General features: G+C 54.5%; 1 protein-coding gene across 3 annotated transcripts; it reads right to left on the bottom strand.

Annotated features, from left to right (window-relative positions):
• Nucleotide 1: 1 nt before the first annotated feature.
• KASH5 (KASH domain containing 5) lies at nt 2–26,879 on the bottom strand. 3 transcript variants are annotated; one of them, XM_049703329.1, is made up of 20 exons: nt 26,752–26,879; nt 24,163–24,300; nt 20,935–21,039; nt 20,322–20,508; nt 19,785–19,849; nt 18,543–18,609; nt 18,119–18,280; nt 17,755–17,872; nt 17,366–17,416; nt 12,262–12,423; nt 12,024–12,080; nt 11,717–11,776; nt 10,665–10,729; nt 10,414–10,540; nt 9,987–10,109; nt 7,807–7,865; nt 5,963–6,008; nt 4,182–4,246; nt 3,979–4,098; nt 2–3,876 (listed from the first exon to the last, which is right to left on the bottom strand). In XM_049703329.1, exons 1-20 carry the CDS (start codon nt 26,765–26,767, stop codon nt 3,717–3,719), a joined length of 1,953 nt encoding a protein of 650 aa, XP_049559286.1. In that variant the 5' UTR covers nt 26,768–26,879; the 3' UTR covers nt 2–3,716. The 3 variants fall into 3 exon arrangements, with proteins under 3 accessions (XP_049559286.1, XP_049559287.1, XP_049559288.1); XM_049703330.1 differs by having other exon boundaries at nt 10,414–10,501; nt 12,346–12,423; XM_049703331.1 differs by having other exon boundaries at nt 3,979–4,095; nt 10,414–10,501; nt 12,346–12,423.
• Nucleotides 26,880–27,639: the final 760 nt, after the last annotated feature.

Genomic DNA, 27,639 nt, shown 5'->3' with positions numbered 1-27,639 from the left:
TGTCCCTCTCCACTCGCATATCTATTCCCACCCCATCCCCGATTCTGTCCCCTTCTCCTCTTGTTCTTTGTAGCCTCCCAGGTCTCTGTCCCCCTCCGAGTCACTGCCCCTTTCTCTGGGTCTCTGTTGCTCTCTGGGTATCTGTCCTTCTGAGTCTCTATACTTCTTTTTCACCCTCATGGCTTCCCGGCCTTCTGGGGAATCTCTGTCTCCTCTCTCGACTCTTCTTTCTGCCTAAAACTCTTCCTTCCATTCTTAATCACTTTCTTTTTTCTCTGCCTGACTCCTTCGTGTCTTTTTTTTTTTTTCTCTTTCTTTCTTCTTTTAGGTCTTCGTCTCTCTCCCGGCTCTCATTTTCTCTGAATTTCTCTTTTTCCGCTCTCGCATCACTTCCCGACTTCTCTTTGGGCGCAGTGGAAAGTTGGGGGGGGGCGGCGATGGGGGGACTCTGGAGATGCATCTGCCATTCAAAACCAGGTTCCCCTAAACCTACTTGTGTGGTATTGGGAACGGCTTCTAACCTTCCAGCCTCCTTTCCCTCATTATTTTGAGGATTAAACCAGATACACCATTAGAAGACTTAAGTACGCCCTTCTGGAAGCAAAACACATTATTAGAAAAGGGTTTCCAGGAATTCCCTGGTGATGCAGTGGTTAGGACTCGGCGCTTTCACTGCTGGGGCGAGTTCAATCCCTGGTCAGGGAACTAAGATGCCGAAAGCCACGGGGCCGCAGCCCCCCAAAATAAAATAAAAAATAGAGAAGGGTTTCTGCCTCTCTTGCAGCAGCCTGCAGCAGTTTCTTCAGGGTTTTCTAACTGCGCGCCTCCCGGGAGACCATTGGGGCGCCTGGTCGGGGCGGCAGGAGAGGAGAAAGGAGAAAGGCATTAGGCTCCGGAGGCACGGGACGGAGGCGGGGAAACACCTGGCCCACCGGTGAAGGAAGTAAGGAAGCAGCCAATCAGAATCTCTCTCTCTCTCTCTCTCTCTCTCTCTCTCTCTCTCTCTCTCTCTGCTCGGCCAGCCCTTCCGCACCGCCCCTCAGTGGTGACCATGGCAACTCACTCCCTTAACTGGACTGCGAGGTTTCTGAACCTAGCTCCCTTGGCGCAGCTCGCACGGACTGCGTTCTGATTGGCCTAGAGAAGAGAGTGGAGCTGGGCGAGTCGACGTGGGGAAAGGGGGCGGGGCTGGCGCTTGGTGATTGGCAAGCTCTCCCGTAATTTGCATTTCCGAGAGGCGGACCGCGCCCTAATTGGCCGTTAGGCTGGGGGGTGTGGCCTGTTTCCCTGTTATTCAGAAATACTGAACAATGAATAACTGTATTTATTCCTTACAACTATCTGGAGTTGGCCAAATTTTACAAAGAAACATGGCTCTGAAAGTTGTCAGCGCTAGTGAAGGATAATTGGAACCCAAATCTGTGCAACTTCAGAAGTCTAGACCATTCCACTACTCTCATGGAGAAATAGAATTAAAATGTTATGAGCAGTTACTATATGCTGGGCACTCTTCCACATACCATTGTATTGGCTCTTTCAGCCTCACAACCCTGTGAGAAGGCCCATCCTCTGTTTGCTGAAGGGCCTGGTAACTCCGTCTTGGCCTGTGCTCTTCCTGTACTTCCTCCCCACGTCTTTTTTTTAATTAATTCGGCTGCGCAGGGTCTTATTTGCGAGAATCTTCGTTGCAGCATGCAGGATCTAGTTTCCTGACCAGGGATCGAAACTGGTTCCCCTGCGTTGGGAGCGGGGAGTCTTAACCACGGGACCACCAGGGAAGTCCATCCTCCCAGATCGCTTGTCTAGCATTTGAGGCTTTTCACAAAATGGTGCCCCAAACCCCTTCCCACTCTACTCCCTTCTCCTCAGGAAATTTCAGCAATCCCCACATTTCAATCACCATCACAGCTAATAACATCCAGACCCCCATTTCTAGACTGAAAGCTCAGTGCTCAGGGCTCCAGCCACTTCTTGGAACCCAGACACTCACTCCTCCCCACATGAGCTAAGAGTGTCCCCCACAAGCCCACCCCTTCTCATGGGTTCCCTATGTTGGGAATGGCTCCACTGTCTACCAGTCAGTGGGTCAGATGCAGGTGCAGTCCTTGCCCCTTCCCTCTTCATCCTCCTTCATAGCCTGTCAGTCCTGGCTCTGTCCTTCCTGCTCTGCCTCTTTCTGCCCTGCCCTTTTTTCTATCCATGCACCCAGCCCAGCTCAGGCCTCATGCTCTCTCACCTGGACCATGGCCCCAGCCTTCTCCCCACCTCCTGCCTCCAGCCTCACTCCATTATTATTCATCCTCTGTACAGGCTCAGAAGATCTCTTTCCCACCCAGAGTTGATTCTGCCCCTTCCCTGATCACAGCACTTTCTTGGGCACTTGGCAGTAGAGTTCAAGCTGGTTCAAAACCCTTAATGGGCTCTTGTCTGCCTATCTTTTTTCTCACAACTCTAAAGCCTCAAATCCTTCCCTGGCTTTTTTTTTTTTTTTTTTTTTAAATCCAAGCAACATGGTGCTGCCTATGGCTTTCTACACACAGAGGTGCTTTCCAACCACCTGGTCTTCACACACTTTTATCCCTCTGCCTGGGACACCCTCCCCCGCCTCTGTTTACTATAACCAACCTTACCCATCTTCCAAGACTAAATGCAGATGTCACCTATTTGGGAAGAAATCTCTAACCTCCCAGGCTGGGTTAGGTGCTTTTCCTGAGCTCTCACAGAGCCTGCAGCTACCTCTATCACTGTCCTGCCTGGCTCAAAGCTCTCCCAAGGAAGCCTCTACAGTGCTGAAACTGTTCTATATCTTGACCTGGGTTTTGGTTTCATGGATGTTTACGTGTGCAGTAATTTATCCAGCTGATACTTGATTTGTCCATTTATCATTGTATGTAAGTTATACCTCAATTACAAAGTAAATAACCAAAAACAAGTAATTAAATGTCCCCCAAACTCCCATCATCCTCAGGAGAAAAATCAATGCTCCTCAGCCTGGCATTGGAGGGTCGGTCTATTTTTCTGTCTTCTAAGGTCTAGCCATGGCAAATAGATGATCACTAAGTGTTTGCTGAATGAACAAATGGCACACCGTTTCCTGCTGGCCGTTGGTGACATCTATGTGTGTGCCTGGCCCACATCTTGTTCTCCCTCTTTCTGCCAAGAGAGATGCTTGCTCTCCGAGTTGCCCTTGCAGCTAGGGGTGGTCATGCCAAACAGTTCTGGCCGATGAGACAGAGTCTGCTGCTGGCTCTGGGAAGGTTATTGCTTTTCTTTATAAAAAGGAAGAGATGTGTCCCCTTCTCCCTGCAGATATGACGTATGAAGCTACAACACCTGCCACCTCCTGAGCACGGGGGGAGGGCCAAGAGAGTCACAGAGAATCACAGCATGCTGGTCCCTGTGCTATGCAGACTGAGCTGTGGGTCCACAACTGCCCTCCTCCAGACTTGTTTTGTGAGGGAAATATAACCCCTAGTGCTTAATCCATTACTGGTTGTGTTTTGCTATTGTTAAGAAATGTAGTTGTCAACGTTAAAAAAACAAGAGACTTCACATAAAAACCCAATACAGGACTGTGGACCCTGCAGCACTGTATCTAGGGTCCCGGCAATGGGATAATCCCAAATCACAGTGGCACACCCACGGGATTAACAGTAAAAAGAGCCCCTGTTAAATTACTGAACTAGACGCCGCTCTGAGGCGGCAGGATGCGTGCCTCACACTGGAGGCTGCTGGAGGTAGCAGAGCTGGAGGTGGGGCCAGGTGGGGGTCAGGGACTGGCCCAGCAGCCGGACCGAGAGCAGCAGCAGCAGTAGCAGTAGCAGCAGCAGCAGCAGGCCCAGGACTGGCGCCAGGATCAGCGGGTGCCGAGTGACTCTGTGGGGAGGCAGCACAGTGCTTGGGGGGCCCAGGGGAGCCCTGTCTGACCATCACCCTGTCTGACCATCACCCTCCTTCTGGAGACGCCTTGGGGTGCACCTGAGCTGCTGGGGGTGCAGGGGGCGCAGGCAGAGGTGGCCCCAGACTGGCCTCCTGACTGGGACCAGCTCCTTCACCACCGGCACCAGGGCTTGCTGCAGCTCCGGCTCTGAGGGCCTGCTGGGGGGAAAGGAAGGCAGGGCGATGGTGCTGGACTTTTTCTCTGCCCCCAAGTCTGCCCCCAGGCCCTTGGGTCCCTCTACCTCTCAGGAGGGCTTCCTGGGATGTCTCCAGGGTGTGAGTCTCCCAGAGGGATGGGGAGATCCACCTGGAAGGACAAAGGAGACAAACTTGAGACACCGGGTCCTGGATTGGGAGCGGTGCTAGGTTCAGCCTGCTGGACAGAAGCGACCACATGGAAGGGGGTGGGACACAGTGGTTCAGTGCGTGAGCCTCCCGGAGACACACTGCTGCGTTGAGCTCCCAGCTCTGCCAGTTTCCTGCTACGTGTCCCTTGGCACGTTCCCCCATCTCTCCAGGCCCCACTTTCTCCATGTGCTGGATGGGGATGATGACGGCACCCACCTCACAGGGCTGAAGTGGAGAATGAATGAGTGAATGTGGGCAAAACCCAAAAAATCAGGAGGCAGGCTCAGAACAGTGCCTGGCAGACAGTGAGCGCACAATAACTGCGTGAGCTACTCAACATTATTATTTCCATCTTCTATCTGATTCTGGAAGTATACAGGCTCCCTGAGGGCAGGGACCCCATATTCTTGAGGAGCCCAGCCCTGGGCTGGGCCTAGTCCACCGTGGATACTGTTTTTTTTTTTTTTTTTTTTTTTTTGCGGTACGTGGGCCTCTCACTGTTGTGGCCTCTCCCGTTGCGGAGCACAGGCTCCGGACGCGCAGGCTCAGCGGCCATGGCTCACGGGCCCAGCCGCTCCGCGGCATGTGGGATCCTCCCGGACCGGGGCACGAACCCGTGTCCCCTGCATCGGCAGGCAGACCCTCAACCACTGCGCCACCAGGGAAGCCCCCATGTATACTCTTTGGGTCCATCTTCCTGCCCTGTGCCAGGCCCAGCAGGCACTTTAAGATTAAAGCCCCAAATACTCCTCCTGACTCACTTTCCCACCTCATCCCCCGTGTCTTTCTGAAAGGGCATCCCCTCTGCAGATCTCAGGCTTTCCCACCCATGCCTTTGCTCTGTAGATGATGATATGGTAATAACAATACAATAATAAATAAAGAGTTCCAGGAACACCAACCCCAGCCACTATCTTCACCACTGTCGCCTCCTGTGTGTCTGCTCTGTGCCAGGCACTTTACTACCTGATCCTTAACACTTATCCTCACCCTGAGAGCTGGGTAAAGATTGCTGTCACACTAGCCGTGAGGAAACTGAGGTGAGGCCCCAGTCTCCATGGAAGGGAGCGTGGTGTGGTGGGAAAGAAGTGGGCTTGGGGTCAGGCTGCTCAGAGAGACCATGTTGGACGGTGTGGGCCCTGAAGGGTCCCAGGTGCCTGGAACAGAGGCTGGCACACCTTCGGGGCTCACGGTTCTTATCTGAGGACTGCAGGCTTCTGACCTCGCCAAATTTCCTTCCCTCTCTTCCCTTGCCTAAGAATCAGGATTGTCACCTGCCACTTTGAGAAGCAAAGGAGCTGGTGTGGGTGGTACCGGGCAGGGCAGCTGTGACAGGTGCGGTGCCCCAAAGGAGTTCTGGGGCTGGCCAGGGAGGGCCCGGCCCTTCCTGAGTGTGGGCGCTTGTGCCTGTGCATTTTTGCAACCCGGGGGTGTAGCCACGTCTGTGGTGTAGCGGCTGCAGCCCTGTATGTGTGCTTGGGGGGTCCCCTGGGAATATTCTGGCCGCCCACTGGCCTGCAGCCTCCCTCTACAGCACCGTCTCCTCTCATTAGCTGCAGCGACGGCATCGTTATCTCTTGGCCTGCTTGTGGGTGTGGGCAGGGGCTGGGGAGGAGCTGTGACTACAGCAGCCTCATCTGAGGGCCTGCAGTGGATGGTGCAGGGGACTGCGTACCATGACCGGGATCTCTGCTTCCTCTTCTTCCTCTCTCCTGGGTAACCTGGGGTGACAAGAAAGTCGCTGCAAGCATCTGTCTCCCCTGCCTGGTTCCCATTCGCCCGCTGTGTGGCAGAACCTTTAAAGGAGGGCTCTTAACATGGATGGGCACCGTGGAGAGACCTGGAGGATATCCTGGAGTTTGCCAACAAGCAAACTGTTGCGAGTAGGTCTCAGCATCTGTATTTTTTCAAGGGAATTTTCACCAAATTCTCCAGGGTATGTGACTCCTACAGGGTCAGGGGCCTCTCCACCTCATTGGCTTTCTCAGCTGCTACTTTCCCAGCTGATCCCCCAGTTGATCAGAGGCTTCTGGTTCTCTCACACCCAAAACACCAGAGACTCAGATCTCTCCGGGACCCCACCCCCTGGCCCAGCTTCCTGCCTCGTGGGTTGGGCCATTTTCAGTCAGTGTCGGTCTTACTGGGTCTTGAGAACTGGGACTCCAGCTCAGACTTCCTTGACTCCAGAACCCAACTGTGTGGGCCCTGCCCCCATCCCAAATCATTTCTCTTAAGTGTGCAAGCTCCAGCCTCTGCGCCTCCTATGGTCACAGCTGTCTGAGCCCCTGAAATGCCTCTCTGGGGACTCAGGCCTCAAGCTGGCCAGCCCTGACGTCCCTTGGAGACCCAGAGGTCCACAACACCTGCCAACCACCTTCGCTGGGGATCAGGGATCCAGCCTTCCAGCCTTAGCTACCAGCTTCAGGCCCAACACCCTCGGGATACAGCTGTTTCCTCAACTCCCATCCAATCCAGGCTCATGGGCCCCAGCCTCTGCCCCAGTCAGACACACAGCTGTCTGATCCTCTGGGACTTCTATTCGGGGACCCCCAGCCCCTCTCTCAAGGTTCAAGCTCTCGCCCCTGGTCACATCTAGGGGTCACAGGATTCACCACTTCCCTCACTCCCAGCTTCCCAATCTGTGGATCATACTGCCCCTGCCCACCGCACCCTGCTCGGATGTCCAGCCCCTACGCCAACCCTTGTCTACGCCGCTGCTCAGCCCCCTCTTCCATTCCCTGGTGACGCTGGGGGAGGTCACAGCTCCAGGGCCCCCATCCTGCCCAATCTCAGCTTTCCCAGACAAGTCCAATTAGAGGCCGCGGCAGGCAGCCTCATTAGTTGCCGCAGCCGGGAGCCTGCAAGAGGGGAGGGGGAACAGAGAGGCACCGCAGGAAGGCAGAGGCCCCATGGAGGAGGGTGGGCCCAGACAGCTAGTGCTTTCTCTATCCTCCGAGGCTGCACGTGAGCCTCGTAACAGTCGGTAACAATCACAGGGCAGGCGCTCACTCCACCCCATCACAAAGTAACCGAGCTGGGATCTGAACCCAGGCTGTCTGATTCCAGAGCCCCTGATGATCTCCCAACTGTCTGGCTGCTCTCCTGGGGCACAGTCTTGGTCTCATTCATCCCACAGTTCCCTGGAGGCCTTGGGAGAGGTGTGTTCAGTAACAGTGACTTAGTGACTGAGCTGTCCCATCTGCCTGACAACTGTCTTCTTGTCTAAGGGCCTCCTATACGAATACCACTCCTAAAGGACCCCAAGCAGGGCCTCCTCCAAAAGTATTTCCCCCCAGGTGGGGTTGGGTGCTGGATGTCCTTCTGGAACGATCAGGGTCTGAGGGCAGGGCTGGGTCTCACTCATCCTGGTCTGCAGGCCCAGGGTGGCCTCAGCATGAATGAACGAGGGAATGAGTGATGCACTCCCTCGGGGCTTTTCCAGGCCTTGTACTCTAGCCATCTGAGAGTTGGCGTCAGCTAGAGGCAGAGGGATGGCTCAGGGAGGACCAATCTTCTTACCACATTGATCGCTCCTTCCTTCCTTCATGAGGGTATGCAGGCTCTCCCTGGAAGTTTCTCTGTGGGAAAGAAAAGCTTATGTCTCCCAGGCTGCAACACCTGCCAAGAATTCACCACCTGCTTCTAAGCCCTGCCCTCCTCTTGGGCCCCACTTGAGGGTGGCTCTAGCATCCCTCTAGGAGCAGAAGCCAGAAGCAGGACGGTTGTTCCAGCAAGCCCCTTTCTCCTTCAGGACCCAGGAGTTCAGGACCCCTGCACCTCTCACACTCCTACAAGCCTCTCACACTCATCTGGGCCCCATAGAGGCTCAGCGTTTCCCTTCCAACACTCTTCTCCTCCCAAGTTCCCAGTCTTGGGGACCCAGGTCCCCCTCCATTTTCTCTGGAGACATCCATCCTTGCCTGTGGTCTCAACCACCAACTCGACACTTTTATAAGTACATCCCTGAGCTCCAGCCTTGTGCACCCACTGCCCCTGAGAAGCACCCCCCTATCCCTCAGGGTGCTTACCTCAGAGGGTGGCAAGCTAAGTTCAGCGTCTTTCTGTCTACTCCCTTCCCGGAATCCAGCGCCCTCAACCCCGCTGTCAGCAGGTCGGCAGCTCTGTCTCCCTGCCCCAGTTCTCTCTGCCTGTCCCTTTTTCTCTATCCCAAGGCCCTGGTCTGGCTCAACCTTCACCCTCTACCTCTGGATCACTTTCCCAGCCTCCTCCCTGGCCTCCCAGGCTCTCAGCCTCCAGTCAGTCCCCATGTGGCCCCAGAGGGGTCTTTCTACATCCAGAGGTGACCTGCCCCTCCCTACCCTCAGCCTTCCTGTGGCTTGATGGAGAAAAGCACAACCTCTCAGCTTCATTGACAGGGAATTCCTTTCATTATCCAGCCAGACCTCATCTCTCATTAGTCACCCCCACTGCCCTCTGCTCCACAAACATGTTATGTGGTTTCACGCTCTCACATCCTTGCATTTACTGTTCCCACTGCCTGGAAGACCTCTCCTTTATCACACCACTTAACTTCTTTCTTTCTTCAAAATAAACTCGTGTCAGTTTCCCTGTGATATCTCCTTCAGTCGCCTACCCAACATGGAAACTCTCTTCTCGAGGCTCTCACAGGGCCCGCCGCCCACGTCTAGCACATGGATCATCCTGCATTGGGATGGCCTGATTGCATGATCTCTATCAGGCCTTGAGTGCTGGAGAATCCAGGCCCTGAATGACTCTGCTCTGTATCCCCAGGAGCCAGCGCAGGCAGCACCCGGAGGCCCGGGTCAGCCTTCCCCTCCAGGAGGCAACGGACCACTCTCAGCAGAAGCTCGCTCTAATTTACACTTCCCCTGAGGAGCGTGGCTCCGCCCCCCACAAGCTGTGTGATCGCCCTCTGAGCCTCAGTTTCCCATGAGTAACAGGATGAGGGATGAGGGTGCCTAAACCTCGCAGAAGCAGTGGGAGAGGTCAGTGAGGAATCCCACAGGAGCGCTGGTGTCAAAGAGAAACAGAAGCTTCTCTCAACTCAGGGAAAAAGTGAACAGAGAAACGAGTTTGTCTTTTAAGGATGATGAACAGCTTTGAAGCAGTATAATTTTCAAGACAATACAGCGTTGTTTACAGAGCTGTTAGCAATATTTCCTTAAAAAAAAGGAATTCTTCTGGCACTAACAGCTTAAAATCTCACTTTTCAGCTGTGAACACTGAAGATGAGTTGTCTTCGTTGTTTCAAACAACGTTTGAAATATTGTTCAGGTAATTACGGAAGTCATAAAACAATGGCTATTGTTGAATTCAAGATTACGTAGAGGGCTTGTTAAGTTTTTCTTAAAGGTGACATATTCAAAAGGTAAATGCTTACTGTACCTTTATGGTGTCAAGAAGAACAATTCACTTACTCCCTTCCCACTGTAGTCCCATTTTAAATAAGGTGATTCCTGACAGTGTATTTGAAATAAGGACAACCACTAGCATGCAATTTGTGTGTTTGCTTTGTTCACTTTTGTCTTCCACACCAGCAGGCCAGTCCCTAGAGGGCAGGGGTGGTGTCCTGTCTGGCTGGGGGCTCCTTGGCCAGCAGCCAGCAGGCCCTCAGTCAACATCTGTCTATGAGATGGGGAACAGTGAAGGCACATGGTGTCCCAGGCCCCTCTCCCAGCCCCTGGATCCCGTGGTCTCAGAGTCCCTCCTGTGCTCACCTGTCCCTCAGTTGGGGCTTCAGGTGGAAACTCAGCTTCCTCATCGGTCTCATTGATGACCTCCTCCCACTGCCACACGCCACACAAAGGGTTGGAGAGATCGGCGGCTGCCACTTCCTGTTTCTGGGAGAGAAGAAGTTGTTTCTGAGGCCATGGAGAGTCAGATTAAGGCAGAAGACAGGTCAGAGGTGGGATGGAGATGGGCTGAGGCGTGAGGATGGGAGGTGGAAAGAAGGTGGTGTGAGAGGTTGGGCTGGGGAGTCGGTGGGGGCAGCACCCGGCAGGGGTTTGGTGCTCAGACCAAGGACTGGGTTAGGGATGAAGTTAAGGACTGAGATGGTCCTGGGGGAACTGGGGTGGTGTGAGAGGGCTGGGTCAGAGTTGCCGCTGGCGGTGGGTTAGGGTGTTCTGGGGGTGTCAGGCCCACCTGCCGAATGGCCTGGATCTCCACACCCAGCGATGGTCGTGGCAGCTTGGTCCAGTCCACTCTCCTCACCTGAGCCCCTTCGGGTAGCCTGGCCACACAGTCAGGACGGGGAAAGCTGCCTCCATGCCTGCCCACCACCTGTCCGTCAGCCTATGCTGGGGTTGCTGCCCTGCCCACCTTGGGGCTGGAGGCCAGGGGTCCCTGTCCTGGGGCTCCCCTCCTGCCTCCTCCACCCCTGCCATTCCACTCACTCATCCAGCCCCTCATGGGTCTGACTCAGCTGCTCCTCCAGGTGTGAAATTTCCACCTTCAGTTCCTGCAAAGGAAGAAGTGGGGGACCCCTGGGTCTCCATTTTTCCCCACCCCCCATGCCTGGGCTCCTCTTCCAAGGTCACTTCCACTCCTGTGACTTCTTTGGGCTCCTCCAGACACATATTGCCAAGGGAGAAGGGGAAGAAACAGTGACAGAAACTTAGGAAGCCAAAGAGAGGCAAAGAGCAACAGGAACCCAGAAGGTAACCTATCAGTCAGGAAAATTAAGAAAAGGAAGGCAGAGATAAAACACATGGAAAAACGAGAGACACAGAAACAGATTCACAGAGAGGCAAGAGACACATGGGGTGCAAGAGACTCTGAAGACAAGGTATAGAGAGAGGAGTCGCCTCAGGAGACAGAGGGACTAGACCCAGAGAGAGGCCGAGACAAGAATCTAAATAAGCCCGGCAGAGATACAGAAATAGGAGGAGGGGAGATGTGGTGAGAAGTCACCCACAGAGAATGAAAGTGGATGGAAGGGATTTCCCTGGTGGTATAGTGGTTAAGAATCTGCCTTCCAATGCAGGGGACGTGGGTTCAATTCCTCGTTGGGGAACTAAGATCCCACCTGCCTTGGGGCAACTAAGTCCGCGCGCCACAGCTACTGAGCCTGCGCGCTCTGGAGCCCGCACACCACAACTAGAGAGAAGCCTGCGTGCCGCAAGTAGAGAAGCCCGTGCGCTGCAACAGAGACCCCGTGTGCTGCAACTAAGACCCAACATAGCCAAATAAATAAATAAATAAATATTTTTTTAAAAAAAAGGAATGTGGATAGGAGATGGAGATAGAGAGAGAGAAAGGAAGGAACAGAGGAAAAGTGAAAAGGCAGAGAGAGACAGAGAGGGAGAGAGACACACAGTCAAACAGTAGCGATGGAAGAAACAAGATGTGGAGACTTGGAAAAAGATCAACAGAGACAGAAGCAGGCAGCAAATCCCAGAGATGGCAAAAGAGAAGTGGGGAGAGTGGGGCCAGGCCAGTGGGTTACCTGGATTGTAGTTCTGTACTCATCCAAGGTCTTGGCCAGACTCTCCGCGTGGCGAGTGCGCTGGGAAAGCCCGAAGCTGACTGAGACTGGGCCCAGCCCTCCAAAGACGCTGAGGCTGGGTGTTGGGGGGACAGGCGGGGTGGGCTTGGGGGAAGAGCTAGGGCCTGAGGGAGAGCACCAGTTTCCCGGGAACCACTCTGATCTCTCCTGGCTAATTATCCAAGGATTACAGCCAAGCAGGACTTCCCTTTGCAGACTTGGGGCAGGAGACACACAGAAGGCAAATGTTTTCCCCCAGCCCCCTCACCTCGGAGAGGATGGCGTCTCGCTGGCAAATGAGGCGTTCACACTCGTAGAGCTGCCGCTGCCAAGGAAGGAGCCCGTCCATCTGTCTGGCCTGCCCTCCCTGGCCTGCCCACTCTCCCGAGCCCCTCTCCTCAACCTCCAACCATGTCTCTGGACATCAGCTACACCGAGAGGGGTTTCAGCTGAGTTGCCCACTGGCCCTGGGAACCTGACGGCTTGACTGAAGTCCCTGATCTCACCAGACCACGGGGGCTGAAACTGGTGATTGTAAAAATGGCCTCGGGGTGGTAGGAAGTTGTCAAGGTGCTAGGGACGGGTGGCACCTTCAAAGCCTCTTTCTCCGTGGCCAGCTCCTCACTCCTCCTTTTCACTCCATCCTGCTTGGCCAGCAGCTTCTCGTTCTGAAAGAAGGGACCCTGGTCACATTCACTTCAGCAAATGGCCATGTTAATATTCATAGCTGATATTTGCTGAGCACTTGATGTGCCTTGGGCCTCATGCTCAGCACTGTCTATCTTTTAGCCCATTTAATCCTTCCAACCATCCTATGGGATCTCAGCTTTGATTTGCGGATGAAAAATCAAAATAGAGCTGCAAAAATGGAGATAAGATAGGATGCACGGGGTGGCTGTGAGGATTAAATGAGCTAATTATTATTGCTAATAGTTACTGAACACCTTGCCAGTGTTAGCTTATTTCTTATGCCCTATTTTAAAGATAAAGATGGGAATTCCCTGGCAGTCCATGGTGAAGACTCCACACTCTCACTGCTGAGGGCCTGGGTTCAATCCCTGGTTGGGGAGCTAAGATCCCACAAGCTGCGGGGCACAGCCCCCCCAAAAAATACCAGTATGATGAACCCCCATTATCCATCACCCAATTTCAATAATCATATACATTCTCCCCATTTATTTCTTCTATATTTTTCAAATTTTTTTGTTTTGTTTTGTTTAACCAGAGTATTTTAAAGTAAACCCCAGGCATCATATTATTTCACCTGTAACTACTCCAGCATTTGTATTTTCTACTTGAGGACTTTTCCTCTAGTAAAACCACAATACAATGATCACTCTTAACAAAATTATTCATAATTCCTTAATATCATTGCACACCCAGTGCTCTTTTTTGGTTTCGGTTGTCTCACAAATGTCTTTTCACGTTTAGCTTCTTTGAATGAGGATCCAAACAAGGTCCACCACGGCTTTTGGTTGAAACCTCCCATTTCTTTTCATCTGACAGTGATCCCCAGCCTCCCCAGTCCTGGCATTTTTTTCAGGTCCTTCATTTGTAGAAGAAACCAGGTCATTTGTCCTGTAGAATTGGTGCGTTTGGATTTGCTTTACTGTGTTCTTGTTCCCTGTGCAGGACATTTACCATGCTCCTCCCCCCTCATTATTTCCTATAAACTGATGTGTAGGTCCAGGGCCTTGTCCAGACTCCTGTTTAATTTTTGGAAGGAAGATTTCATGGATACTGCTATATGCGTTATACTGTGCCTTTCAGGAAGAATGTAAAGTCTGGCTGTCCCAATTATTAATTTTTACACTGTAATCATCCCCAGTTTTACAGAAGAAATTAAGGATTGGCGTGGCTAAGAAACTTGGCCAAGGTCACGTGGAGAGTAAGTGGACTCAAACCCAAATCTGATTCCAAATCCTGCACTTTTGTTGTTGTTGTTGTTTTGCAGTACACGGGCCTCTCACTGCTGTGGCCTCTTCCGTTGCGGAGCACAGGCTCCAGACGCGCAGGCTCAGCGGCCATGGCTCATGGGCCCAGCCGCTCCACAGCATGTGGGATCTTCCCGGACCAGGGCATGAACCTGCGTCCCCTGCATTGGCAGGTGGACTCGCAACCACTGTGCCACCAGGGAAGCCCGAATCCTGCACTTTTAACTCCCAGACTCCTCTGAGCCAGATGCAGCCCTGGATGAGAATGGGGAACGAGCTTCGTCCCTCATCTCAAGTTGCTCATCACTGGAGGTGGAGACCGACACAGAAGCAGATGATAATACATGAGGGGGCCTAGGGCCCTGGGCCTTGTGGGAGCCCAGGCTTTGCAAGGAGGATGTACTGGGTCTGAGTCCTCAAGGGTAAAGAGAGTTATCTGCGAAAACAAGGGGGCTGGGAGAGGGCAGCCCACGCCAGCCACAAAATGGGATTTGAGAATAAAACAGACCAAATTCCAGTCTAGAGCTTCCAGGCACCAAAAACCTAGCAAGTTACACTGAGTTTTGACATGAGGCAGTCACTGGGGAAAGCATTTCAGGAGCACGGAGGCAGTCGACTTACCCTTGGCCACATCCCTCCTCCTGGCGCCCCTAGGGATACCAAGGTCAGCTCCCCCCCTCACTCCAGCCCAGCTCCAAGTCCTCCATCAGCCGCCTTCTCCCCCTCTCAGGCTCAGCGGGCCTGGGCTGCCAGGTGAAGGGCAGAGGAAGGATGGGCCAGGAATGCTGTGTCAACATCTGTCCACCTGGTCGGGATTTACAGGCTGGATCCTGGGCCACTCGGCAGGGAACCTGGTTACTCAGCCGCTCCTGCCTCCTTCTGCAGTAACCTGAGCCCTGCTCTGTACGTTCTCGTAGGAAAGCTGAGTGTCCCTTACTCCAGCATTATTCTACTGTAACTTGAGAACTTGATCTATAGATGGTCTGTAGGCAGCTGCTGAGAAGGGAAAGGTGGGGGAAGGGAACCAAGAATAGCTTGTTTATCAAGCGCCTAGGATGTCCCAGGCGCTGCTCAAGGCACTTGACCTGGCACAGGCCTTCTAGGCCAGGAGGAGGCAGAGACTGCCGGCTGCCATTCACCCTGCTTATTCCCTCTCCTACTTTCCTTGGGGGTCCACTATCCACGCGGGCAGGTGGGTCCCAGCCGCAGCTCTGGAGGTGAATCAAGATGGAAATCTCAGCAGATTCAGGACAGATACCCGGCTGGTTAGCTAACCCAGCAGCCATTCTCACCCCCTCTCACTCGTTTGCCTCCCACTCCAGAGGCTGAGGAAGGTCAGATATTATCCCAGCCTCTCGTCATGTAATCCAGTGAGCTGTGAGAGGAGTCTGCTGGTGCGGGGGTGGAGTGGAGGTGCTCCTGGAAAAATGTTTCCTTCTTATGAAGAGAGAGAGCCGTGAGAGGAGCATTTGTCCCTCTTTGTCCTGCTTTGAGTGAGAACGTGAGGTCTGGAGCTGTTGTAGCCATCTGTGATCCCGAGGCCACGGGCAGACAAACAAGTCAAAAAGCTGCCAAACCAGCCCAGAACCTTCAAAACCTCTTGTTAAGTTAATTAGTGTCCTTCAGACTGAAGCCACCGGTTCTTTGGTGCTTTCTTCTTCCGAGCTGAAAGTATCCCAGACCTATCGGTGGCTGTGTTATCCATGCCAGGGAGTGGTTCGGCTATAATCATTTGATGTCACTTTAGCCAATGAGATATGAGAGGGAGGTCCTGTCATGGGGCTTCAGGGAAAGTTTCTTCTTGTTCTTAAAAAGAGATGTTTTGGGGGAGAGGGTGGGATGAATTGGGAGATTGGGATTGACATATATACACTAATATGTATAAAATAGATAACCAATGAGAACCTGCTGTATAGCACAGGGAACTCTACGGCACTTTGCTGTACGGTAGAAACCAACACAACGTTGTAAAACAACTATACCCCCAATAAAAGAGATGTTCTAGAAGAAACAGTCACATCCTGTCTGCACCCCATGCTTCACACCATGGCAGCCATCCTGCAGCGAGATTCCCATTGTCCCGACAGAGGGAATTTTCATGGAAGAGCCAGGGAATGATAGTGGAAAATTTTTTGGTTTACGTGTAAAAGCCATAATACAGACATAGGACAGAGATTTGGGATGATCAGGCAGAATGAGTATTACTGCCTGGACTGGGCAGAGATCCTCAGCGCTGGAGGAGGAGTTCAGGAAGAGTCAAAGAAGAGAACAACAGAATGAAAATGGGCCCTGAGGCCAGTCCCAAGTCCCAGGTTAGACGGCTGGACAGGATGGATGCAGTTGAACCACAGAACCTCTGGAACATCTGGGAATCTGAGAGAGCTGTTTCCCAGCTCAGTCTGTGAAGCAGCAAGGTGTGTGAAAAATAGAACAGAGATGGCTGTGTGAGGAGCTAAGGCACAGAAGGCCCAGTGAGGCCCCTATAGACACAAAGTCACAGGAAAGCAGCTAAACCTCCTCTGTGCCCCTAAAAGGGTGTGGAGGAACCCCAGTGGCATTTGTGGGTTGTCGGGTTCCGACGAGGGATACCACCAGCAGATGCAGTGAGGACAGTACATCCAGAGACCAGAAGGCAATGTCAGCCCCCCAGTGGATGCCAGCGTGCAGTGGTGACTAAGGCTAAGGACCAGATGGGACAACGAACATCAGTCTGTGACCAGCAGAGAGAACAGACATTGACTGAGGAGCACTGAGATGCTGCATGCATCTCCAGCAACTTAGATGCCACCTTCTGTGTGGGCTTTATTTCCACCTAAAAGGAGTAGGTGGACCCAGAATTAACTAAGACGATGTTTTCTGTCTCAGAATGGGGCTTGAGTCAGCCCTGAGGTTGGACTGGGCCTCTTCATGCTATGTGTTAGGCTCTGGGCTAAAAGTGCCATTTAATCCCCACAACAATCCTGACGAACAGATACCCTTCTCTCCTGTTCTTAGAGAATAAATCTATGGCTCGGAAAGGGCACGTCACATACCTAAAGGCTGTCTGTTGTGTAAGTGGCAGAGATGGGATTTGTTTTTTTTTTTTTTGGTCATGCTGTGCAGCATGCAGGATCTTAGTTCCCCAGCCAGGGATCGAACCCGTGTCCCCTGCAGTGGAAGCTCAGAGTCCTAACCACTGGACTGCCAGGGGATTCCCAGAGACGGGATTTGAATCAGGGCTGACTTTAAGGCCTGTGCTCTTTCCACCATAAAAAATATGAACAACACTAGCTATCTTCTAGTGAGCTCTTTCCATGTGTCCTGCCTTGTACCTAGCATCCTCTTGTTTAAATCTCACACAATCCAACCAGGGAGATTCCATTATTTTTCCCTTTCTCGCAGGTGAGGGCACTGAGGCACAGAGAAGGGCAGACTGGCCCATGCTTATGTAGGCAGCCTCAGCGTAACCGGGAGTCCGCCCCATGCCCCACCCTCTTACCGACTGTGGCAGTCCTCACATGCAGCCATGTGACCTTCAGGGACTTCACACATTGGGATTGGGCTTCTGAGGTCTCCCTCACCAGACTGAAGGGTGTTTGTTGCAGGCGGCTGGGGGTGTTTGGGGCAGCAGTGGGTAGGGCAGGGAGATCCTGAGGACTGGGGAAGGGGTAGGGGTGGGCACTGGGCCTCAGCTCACCTCCTCCTGCAGACTCTCTATCTCAGCCACCAGCTGCTGCTGCTCCTTTTCCTGACCGAGCCCAGAGAGAGAACAAAGCCTTCTTTTCAGGCCTCCTTGCCCCCAGATTGCCCTTTTTCCACCCCTGGGCACACAACTTGGGCCTGGGTCACTGAAGAGCAGGGCCGGGGGAATGCGTCTGGGGAGCCCTGCTGACTGCTGCTGTCCCCTTTGTCATGAGAGGGATGGCAAGTAGATCTGGATCCAAAGTCTGGGGAGCAGGGCCTGGACTGAGGGAGGAAGCCCGGGAGACCTCTGCCCTTTCCCACTCCATAGTCAGTCTCTGTTGCTCAGACTCCAAGATAGTAGGAAGCAGAGTGCACCTTTGTGGCCCCTTGCCAGAAACCCACCATCTGCCGGGCTTGGGCCAGAAGGCCGCGATTCTGTTCCTCCAGGCTCTTGGCCAGAGTCTTCAGGTCCTCCAGTTCCTCATCCAAGGCCTTGGCAAACTGCAGAGCCTGTTGGGTGCTGAGTGGGGGCGGGGGCAGGTGGGCCACATGGGAGAGAGGAAGACAGAGATCACAGACGTAGATCCACTCAGAGCAACAGAGAAATCCCAGACAGAGACCCAGAGAAAAAAGGAGGGAAAGAGACTGAGTGTGGGGGACAGAAACCCAGTTTCTACCTAAAATACTAAGAAAGTGGCAGTGAGCCTGTGCCTGTGGGCAGGTGGGACACGGGGGTGTGCAGGAGGGTGGGCGGGGCCGGGCCCACCTGCGGAGCTGCTTGCGCAAAGCCAAAATTTCCTCCCCAAGGTGCAGGGAACCCTCCTCGGCTGTCTCCACACTGCGCTGCAGTTTGGCGTTCTCCCCAGCCAGCCGGCGGTTGCTGAGCTCCAAGTCCTCCAGGCTGCTCAGCAGGTCAGCTGTGGCGGGCCTGGGGACAGGGAAGGTCCAGGGTCACTGCCCACAGCCCTAGCCTCCTTTCCCCAGTTCGGGGTAGGTGTTGGTGTCGGGGAGATGTGGCTCTTCTAGAGAAAGAGAAATAGGAGACTGCCCCACTCTCCCTGCGCTATTAGCACAGCCTGTGTCCCTCACCCACTTCCCGAAGGACCCCAAGCCTTAGGCCAGGCCCTGGGCCCTAGGCAGGCTGGAGGGCATGGGCAGGGGGAGGGCAGGGAGGGGCTGAGGATAGGTACAACTCAGGTCTGGGGTCTTCGCCTCCGAAGCTCTCCAGGTTGGCTGGATCCTCAGCTTCTGAGCATCCTGCAGGGAGACAGACAGAGGGTGGTGGGCTTCCAGGTGGCCTGAGATGTCGGATTGCTCCAGGATTCCGGCCTTGGTCTTCCTTTGGCCTCCATCCTCAGATTCACTCTGGGTGATCCCATCTGCTCCTGGGGTTGCAATTATACACACCATCCAGAAAGCCTCTTGCTCATGGGTACCTTGAGCTCAGACTGGATCTCCCCATAGCCCCCAACCACCCCACATTCATCATGCCCAACATTGGGCAGCACCTCAACTGCCCCAAACTTGTCTGTCCTCCCAGTTCTCCCACTCACCCACCCAGCCCCTGGGCTGTCCTGGCTCCCTCACTCCTCCTGCCTCAGGCCTCACCTTCTCCCCCTGGATCCTCACCACAGCCTCCTCCCTGGACTCCTGGCCTCCAGCCTCTCCTCCCCGGGAGCTGACCTGCCCCTTCCCTGCTCACAGCCCGGTTGGAGGAGGTTCCAGAGAATAACAAGAAAGCTATATTTTTTGACTTTTGTTTTGTTTTTATAAGCCTGGAGAAATAGAACATGAACACTTTTTTATGGAGCACCTCCTGTGTGTGAAGACTTTGGGGTAGAATGGTGAGCAAACCAGCCAACCAAACAGCAGGGCAGGTAATGAGTCAGATAATCAGATTTCTGCAGGGGAGGACTGCAGGTCTGTGCTGAGGGAGCTGGACAGAAAGGGACCTTAGCCTGCAGCATCCCAGGCCTTCCGCACCAGGGCTTCCCTATCAGGTGTGAAGGATTAGAGAAGACACGGAAAGTTTAGGCTGAGAAACAGTCTGAGCTGAGGCCAGGCCAGAGCGGGGCAGTGCCAGCAACAAGACCAGAGGGACCTTGAATGCAGGGACTAGAGTACAGGGAGGGGCCGGCTTGATGATGGTGATGGAGATGATGATGAGAGGTAGGAGGGGCCTCTGTAACAGGGCTGGTGTTAGGAGGAGTTAGAAAGAACCCGTGAGGAAAAAAACAAATAAACCCCAAAGCTCAGGGCAGCTGGGAGGCAGTCATGTCATGGAGGCACCTAGAAAGCCAAACTCGCAGCTCCAGGTTAGAGCAAAGGTCTCTGGAGTCCTGCCCCATCCCCTGCTCTGCCCCTGGGTGGGAAGTTCCCCACACTGTCTGACCCTGGGCCTGCCTGCTTCATTCTATATATAACAATCTCACCAGATGGCAGTTGCTGGGAGGTCAGGGTTCCCTCAAAGGCGGTCTCCTCTTCCAGCTCTAATCCCCTGTATCAAAGGGATGAGGCTTAGAGCTCCCTGAAACAACCCGCCCACTCCTGACCAGCCACTGGCAGGGGGATTGCGGGTGGTGGGAGGGGACAGGTCAGGTGAGAGTGAGCACCGTGGGGAGGAAGGTGAGGCCAGATGGCAAGCACCCGGGGCCAGATGGAAAAGCAAGAGGGGCAAGGACTGGGTTTGGAGGAGGGATGGGGACAGGCCTCTGTCAGCCCCTTAACAATCACCCTTCTCCTCCTTCCAGCCCATTTTATTTCTGCCCCCAGACTCCCTCTGCCTCCCAATTTCAGGCACTTTGTCCTCAGAACCCCCTCCCAACCCCATCTCTACTTTTCTCTCCTCCTCAGCTTCCTTCCAACTACAGCAGGTCGCTGTGCCCAAAGGGTGCTGGCTGCAGTAAGCAGGTATGAGGTTAGATCTTAGGAAGGGTTTCCTGGGGGAGGGGGGAGGTGCGGGGACCCACCCATCCCGCTGACAGGCAGCAATCCAGTCCCGCATGATGACCAGGAAGGTGTCCAAGTCCACAGTGGCCTGAGGGCCCTCGCCATTGGGGTCCAGGCTGCAGGCCAGTGTTTGGAGGCGTGCATCCTGGGGACCCCGTCCCGTCACAGCCTCCAGGTAGGCTAGTACATGGGTCACAGCCACAGTGCCTGGGGATAAAGCAGGCTGTGAGGGAGTCTGGGGCAGGTGAGGGGTGGGGGATGGGGACAGGCAATGGCTTTGAAGTGGGACCACTGGCTGGGCTGGTGGCACCCCAGCACCATGGCCCTTGGGCAATGGGGCCCAGTCATCCCCACCTCAGAAGGTGGACTGAAGAGGACCAGCTGTGCCCCACCAGGTCCACAGTGGCTGCCCTTCCTCCCTCTCCCAGGCCCCAAAGCCCCACCCTCCTCTGTTAACATTCCCCAAGTTTCCTCCCCTCACTGTCCTTGTCCTGAAAGGCCTCCATCCCCTTAACCATTTCCTTCTGGAAGCTTCCCACAATCATCCACTTCACCCTAGCCCATCCCTCTCGCCATGGCTCCCCAGTTCCCAGCCGCCCATCTCCATCCCTCATAATTCCTTGATTCTCTGACCTGTCCTCTGGGGGTCACAAGCTTCAAACGTGGAGTTGAGTATTTGTTCCTCTAAGCTGAGCGGTGTCCCCAGGCTCCCCTCCTCTGGCTGGTCCAAGAGGTACACTGAGGAGACAAGAGTGCCAGCCCACCTATGAAGAGGGGGGACGATGAAGAGCAAAGAGGGGTGACCCCAGGTCCTGGCTTCTGCAGAGGGAAAGGAATTCATTTCAAGCTGCCTGGAGTTTGGGCTGGTGGGGAACTGCAGGAAGCTTTGGGTGGCAGCCGCAATGTGAGGGTCTTTGAGTCACCTCCCCCATCCCCTGACCTGGGAATGTGGGCCCCATCTTTCAGGCCAGGAAGTGCCCCTGCTGTTGAATCCTTTGTGTTCAATTGGCTCAGGAGCCCAGATACTGAACAAATACTCTGAGTACAGCCTTTCCTCCTCTCTTCCCCTGCTTCCCAGGCTCGGCTCAGAGGGGGCTAAGGGTGGAGGAGGGCAAAGAAGAGAGGATTCTGGGAGAAGCCGAGGGTGAAGGTGGGCCCAGGAGCCAGGAACAATCCAATATCGCGCGGGCAGCCTGGATCGATCACTCCCGGCAGCATCTCCGGTCTCCCAGCCTGCCTCGGGGCTGGGTCTCTCTCCTTCCCACATCCCTGAGGCTGGCGACGTCAGTGCCCACGGCCTGGGGCCTGAAACGAAGGGGGATGGGGCAATCCAGGCAGGGTGGGTGGGTGGGGAGCAGTTAGGAGCTCAGAGTCCAGCTTCATGACTGTGGGCAAGTCTTTTCTCCTTTTGGAGCCTCAGTTTCCCCACCGGTAAAATGGGTGGATAGAGTGATCTCCCCTCCCCAGGGATGGGAGGGCTAGTTCTATGTATTTGAAGAGCACCCCCTCTCCCCTGCCTCTGCACAATGTGAATATCCTGGGGTCTGTTTGTCCACTGCTGTATCCACACATAACTGGCACTCAACCAATGCTCCAAGATATAGAAGGAGCCTATATATTCTCTACCCCAGGACCCACTGGGCCAGCCCAGCCTCTTTCCCAGGGCTGGAAGTGACCTATGAGGCTCCCTGCCCTGACCCTGGACAGCTGGGTATAGCAGAGGGCCAAGCACAGGCTGCAAGGTCTGACAGACTCAGGGGGCAATCTGGGCAAGGGACTCAGGCTCTTGGAGCCTCAGTTTCTTCCTCCGGAAAATGGGTGGGGGGGTGGTTACTTCGCTCCTGGAGAAGAGATGAGATAAAATCTGGAAAGGTCCTGGCAGAGGGCCTGGCACATGGTGGAAGCTCAATAATAAAACTGAACATTTATTCAGCCTTTAATAGGAGCCAGGCCCCTTCTGAGCATCTTACACGAACCATGGTGGCTGCTATTATTAGCCCCACTTTAAAGATAAGGATACTTAGAGACGGGCAAGTTAGAAACTTGCCCAAGGTCACATGTTCAACATATGAGTGCCCTTTCTCATCCTTCTGATTCTTCAAGGGTTCTTTGTAGTGAGCTAAAATTTGTCCCCTTGGGTTTGAACTCATGCTTCTAGGGAAGGGGAGTGGGAATGTATAGTTAGGGGAGACATCTCCTCTCACTGTGCCCCCATGTTATGGAGGAGGACCCTGAGGCCCAGTGAGGTCACCCAGGACTGGCTGGCTCCAGATGTCGTGGGATCTGAGGATCTGCATGTATCTACAGTGCAGATGTGACACTCTGCCTCCCGGGGCCCCTCAGGAAGATGTCACTCTGCTTCTCTCCTGTCTTCTTCCCTTCATTTCCTTCCTCAGTGTCTCTACCTCTGTCTCTGTCCTGTCCCTTTTCTAGTTTTTTCTCTCTGGCTCTTTCTCCCCATCCTCCTCCCCACCTCTCTGTCCCCTGAGTCCTGCCTGCCTGTCTCCATGTCCACTGCTCCCATTTTCTTCCCTGTCTCTGTGCTTCTTTCCCCACAACTCAGCGACTCTCCGTTCCCTGAGCCTTCTCTCTCCCTCCTCCGCTGTCTCGTCTCTCTCCCCCCTTGCCTTCCTCGGTCTCCATCCCTTCTGGGTGTGTTCCTCCCTTTCCTTCGGGAGCCTCCCAAAGCTGGCTCAGCCCTTGGCCATGGGTTCCTCGGTGGCCGCACGCCCTCTGCTGGTGAAGACGAAGTTTAGATGTTTAGATGTTGGTCCCTCGGTCAGCCTGCCCTCACTTCCCGAACCCCAGTATCTGCCTCCTACCTTCCTATCTGGAGAGCCTCCTGAGGCCAGAGTCCAGGCCTGCTAGGAGCCTCTAAGAAAGGGGTCTTGCCTCTCCTCTAGGATGGCAGTCTCCCTCGGGCTCTCTCACTTAATAGATGAGTTTCAGGAAGGGCAACCCAGCATCTTCCTCCCGAAGCCGCTTTCACACCCATTTGGTCTGCATCCATCCAATTATTCAAGGACTTAGCAACTGGGTTCCTATTACATGTCAGGCATTGCTCCAGTGCAGCGTGACCAACAGGGCAGCCGCTGGCCACAGTGGTTCTTGAGACCTGAACTGTGGTGAGTGTAAATTGAGGTGCTCTATTAGTGTAAAGTACACACCAGATTTTGAAGACTTAGTATGAAAAAAAGAGAATGACTCCAACACATTTTTATATTGTTGTATGCTGAAAGGATACTGTTTTGGATATATGGGGTTAAATAAAATCTATTATTGCCATTCATTTTGTCTGTTTCTTTTTTTTTCTTTCAATGTGGCTACTAACAAAATTTTAAATTACATATATGGCTCACACATTGACCAGCGCAGCTCTAGGGACTGGGAATACCAGAGTGAATAAAACCGAGGCTGCCCTGTGGAGCTCATGTTCTAGTGGGAGAGACAGAGTCTAAACAGACAGACAAATAGATGTCAGTGCTATGAAGAGAAGTAAAGCAGGAAAGGGGAGAGAGTGCGACAGGGCAGCTGCTTTCCAGAAAGCAGAGATCTGAATGAAGTGAGGGTAGCCTGTGGGTCACTGGAGAGGGTGCTCCAGGCAGGGGGCACAGCGCATGCAGAGGCTTCTACTCTCCCAGTCTGGCCTCCCCAGAGCAAATGAAATAAGGTGTCCAGGCAGGTGGGCACACAGCAGGCACTTCATCAAGGATCCCTCCCTACCGCCCACCCTGCCTTGAGGTGGAGGCTCAGCCACCCCAGGCCACCTCTCCCAAGTCCCCGAGTCACAGCCTGGTGTCCCATCCACCCACTCCTCCCTCTTCATCCTCCCACGGGACAAACAGGGATGCAGCCACTTACCTTCGGCAGCAGGGCCACCCGCCTGGCTCTCTGGCAGGTCCATGGGCCACCCCCGCTGCTCTGCAGCTGCTGGCGAAGCTAACAGCTCCCCCACATCACCGGGAGGGACCGAAAAGGGACCAGCTTCTTCAAGAGATCCTGGAAGGACAAACAGGGGAATGGCCTCCTCAGACCAGCCACCCGTGGATGAAGACCTGCCCTGCCCCACCTGTGCGCCAGGCCGCTCTGGATTCTCAGAACCAGTTTGCCTACCCCTGCCTGGACCAGTGCAGCTCCCACTCAGACCTGTTTTATGGACTGGAGGTGTGAGCTGGGAAAATGGGGGGCCCAAGGAGTGGGCGGCAGAGATCAAAGGGGGTAGGGTCACTCCTTCCTGCCATCCCTCCTCCTCGCAGTTTGTCAAGTTCCCCAGCCCTGTCCCTCCTGCCCAGTGACTCTCCCCTGACCCCTCCTCTCCTTTCCTATGGCCCCTGGTCAGGCCTCAGCCTCTCCCCCTGGGCCCTTGACCCAGCTTCCTGACTCCAGTCTCCCGCCCCAATCCATCCTCACAGGGCCCCAGAGCTACCCGCCCCTCCCCTGCTCAATGTCTTTCCACAGCGCCCAAGCACTCCGTGGACAAAGCCTAGACCTTGGACTTGATATCCAAGGCCCTTCATGGCCTGATCCCACCTGTCTCCCTGACCCCAAATCCCACTTGCTGCTCCAGCAACTCTGAACTGTGTGCTGTTCCCCAAACTGAGCCAGTTCTTCCCACCTCCAGGTCTCTGCCTGGGACATCCTCTTCACTGGCCCTTCCTGTCTCAGCTCCCATGTCCCCTCCTCTGGAAAACGTTTCCGAAAGAGGGGCTGTCCCTGGGTTCTCACACCACCCTGGGCTACTGACATTCTTGCCCTATCAGCTTGTATTTGGAACTGCTGGCTTCGCCTGTGAGTTTGATCCCCACCTCTCTCCTGCTCCCCGCCCTCCCATGGCTCCCTAGTGCCCTCAGTTGGAACCCCCCAGCAGGCGGCCCGGGGCACCGAGGCCATGGGATCCAGGCCGCAGTGAACTGACACCAGAGGGCCCCACACCATGAAAGTGATCCCCATGGGGATGGGAACCTGGCGGGGTGTCCTGGCACCACTGGGCGCACATCAGGAAAAGTGCCCTCAGGGCTAAGTCCAGCCCCTCAGGCTGGTGCAGCACAGAGCGGTCCCTGAAACTCCTGGCTTCTTCTTGCCACTTTTCTCTCCACTGGCCGACCTCCAGGTCCCTCACGGCCCATATAGGGACTCAGCATCTTCCCACGGTCCTCCCAGGCCCAGGCTCCCAGCTCCTCTGGGGAGCCTTCCTTGAGTGCCTAGAGCAGTTAGGGACTCCCTCCTTTGTGCCCTGACAGTGCCCTGTCCTGCTTCCATCATACCCAGGTTGACCATACGACTTACTGTCCCAACTCCAGGACACTTTCAAGAGTGAAAGGGGAGCTACGAATAATGACAACAGACAGTGGTGCCCATATAAGGCTGAACTGGGCACACTGGGGCACACGGTCAAAATACGGTCACCTGGGGCCTGTCTGTCCTCACCCCACCCACTCAGCCCCCCCTTTCCTCACCAAGTACTCCCCACGCCCTGCTCTCCCTGGTGCCAGACGGGGTCCACAGCTGTGGAGTGCACACTTCCTGGTGGCTTTTAGAAGGTCCTAGAAAAAGGGGTCTTTCAAGAGAGACCCTTCCAGAGTGTGGACCAGGCTGGGGGGTGCAGAAGGGGGGTGACGGCTGTGGGGCCTGAGTGGGGAAGGGTCCCTGCGAGCGAGGGTGCTGACAGGCCCTGGGAGCCTCTGACAGGGCTTGGGGGACACACTCCTGGTGAGGGACCGAGGGAGGCTCTGCTGGACCTCAGGGGTCTTTGACGGGGAGATTCTAGCAGGAGGAGGACCCAAGCAAGCATTGTGGGGATTTCAAGGGGGTCTCTGACGGGATTTCTGGGGAGTCTCCGGATTTCGGGGGAGGGCGTCTCTAACAGGATTTTGGAGGGGAATCTGACAGGATTTTTGGTTTCTGGGGACCTCTGGCAGGACTTGGGGGGAGGGTTCTGATAGGAGTTGGGAGGAGCGAAACAGGGTTTGGCGGGGGTGTCTCTGACAGGCTCTGAGGGAGAAGTCTGACAAAATTTCTAGAAGATTCTGACAGGATTTCAGGGGTCATCTACAAGATTTCCTGGGGGGTTCCTTTCAGTATTTCTGAGGGGATCTGGTCAGGATTTCAAAAAGACTTTTAACAAGCCTTAGAAGGCCCTGATATTGGGGACTCTCCCCTAGGATTTGGGGGCTCTGCCAGGATTTCAGGAGGGGCTCTGACCCGGCTGGTCCGGGGAACCTCGCCACGGCCAGGGCGCACCTGAGGCCACGTCCCAGTCTAGGGACACAGCTGAGGGCCACGAACGACAAACAAACGGCACCTGGGTCTTTGAAGAGAGACGCCTGCGCTAACCCCGCCCGGAAAAGCAAAGGCGGCGGGGTGGGACCGAGAGCGCGCGCGGCGTCTCAGAGCTCCTCCCCCGACGCAGGCGCACACGGGGGCCAGGCGTGCGCGGGTGTAGTCGGTTACCTGTAAGGCCGCGCATGCGTAGGGCTGCCGGGGCGCGCGACCAGGCTCGTGAAGGGGGCGCATGCGTATTGGCCGAGCGGGCGAAGGGTGAAGGGACTACAGCTGCCGGGAGAGGGCGGCGGAGGCTGCGTCACGTGCGCTGGAATCTTCTCTACGCCCTCAAGCCTAGGTGAAATGGGCCCAAGCAAGGGAGCGTTGGCCTGAGGGACCCCTGGGCCATCCCCCACTTCTTATCAGTCAGCAAGCCGTCTCCCTTTTGCCCTCTGTTCCGTGCCAGGTTGCCGGTCACCGTCACAATGATGCCCTGCCCTGTCCTGCCTCACCACTCTCATGCCTTTTTGTGGCTCCAGTCACCATGTATTGATAGGTCCCCGAAAGATTCTTTCCCAAACCGTTTTATTCATTCCTTTTAGGAGAGAGTGGAGGAAAAATAGCCTCAGCTTTTCTGGCTAGAGCGAGGAAGAGAATTATATCCCAAATTGACTCCTAAGGAGGGGCATTAGGGGTAAAAGATGTCCCACGCATTCGGCCTCTTTGCTAGCCTAGACACAGAAAAGGAATCATTTTGCATTCTTCCGTTCATCCCATCCTTATTCATTCAAGTGTTACTTCCTCAGAGAGGCTTTCCTCTGACACACTGCCTGTAATTCAGACCCCCCATCTCTCTACTTACTCTTTTTTATTGGTCCTTGTGGCACGTCTCGCCACGTAACATATTCTATATTTGTGTACTGTCTTTGTCACCCCTCACGGGAATGTGAGCTCTGAGCAGTAGGAGGCTGTTTGGGGACTAGAACATGGCTGGCCCAGTGTGGGCGCTCAAAATTTTTCGTTGAGTGAATGAATGAAGGGACAGAATCCGTGCCTGGTAACTACTGGTCAGTGTTA

Source organism: Orcinus orca, chromosome 20 (assembly GCF_937001465.1).
Source record: "Orcinus orca chromosome 20, mOrcOrc1.1, whole genome shotgun sequence".
Classification (NCBI taxonomy): domain Eukaryota; kingdom Metazoa; phylum Chordata; class Mammalia; order Artiodactyla; family Delphinidae; genus Orcinus; species Orcinus orca.
Note: the sequence above shows the minus strand (reverse complement) of the source record. Positions and strands in the feature narration are given on the sequence as shown.

Coding starts and splice junctions, on each gene's coding strand:
- KASH5 (XM_049703329.1), bottom strand. Junction 18,610..19,784: donor CTCCCAGCAACTGCCATCTG/GTGAGATTGTTA, acceptor GTCTCCCTGCAG/GATGCTCAGAAGCTGAGGAT. Junction 4,247..5,962: donor AAGCAGAGATCCCGGTCATG/GTACGCAGTCCC, acceptor TTGTCCTTCCAG/GTGGATCTCCCCATCCCTCT.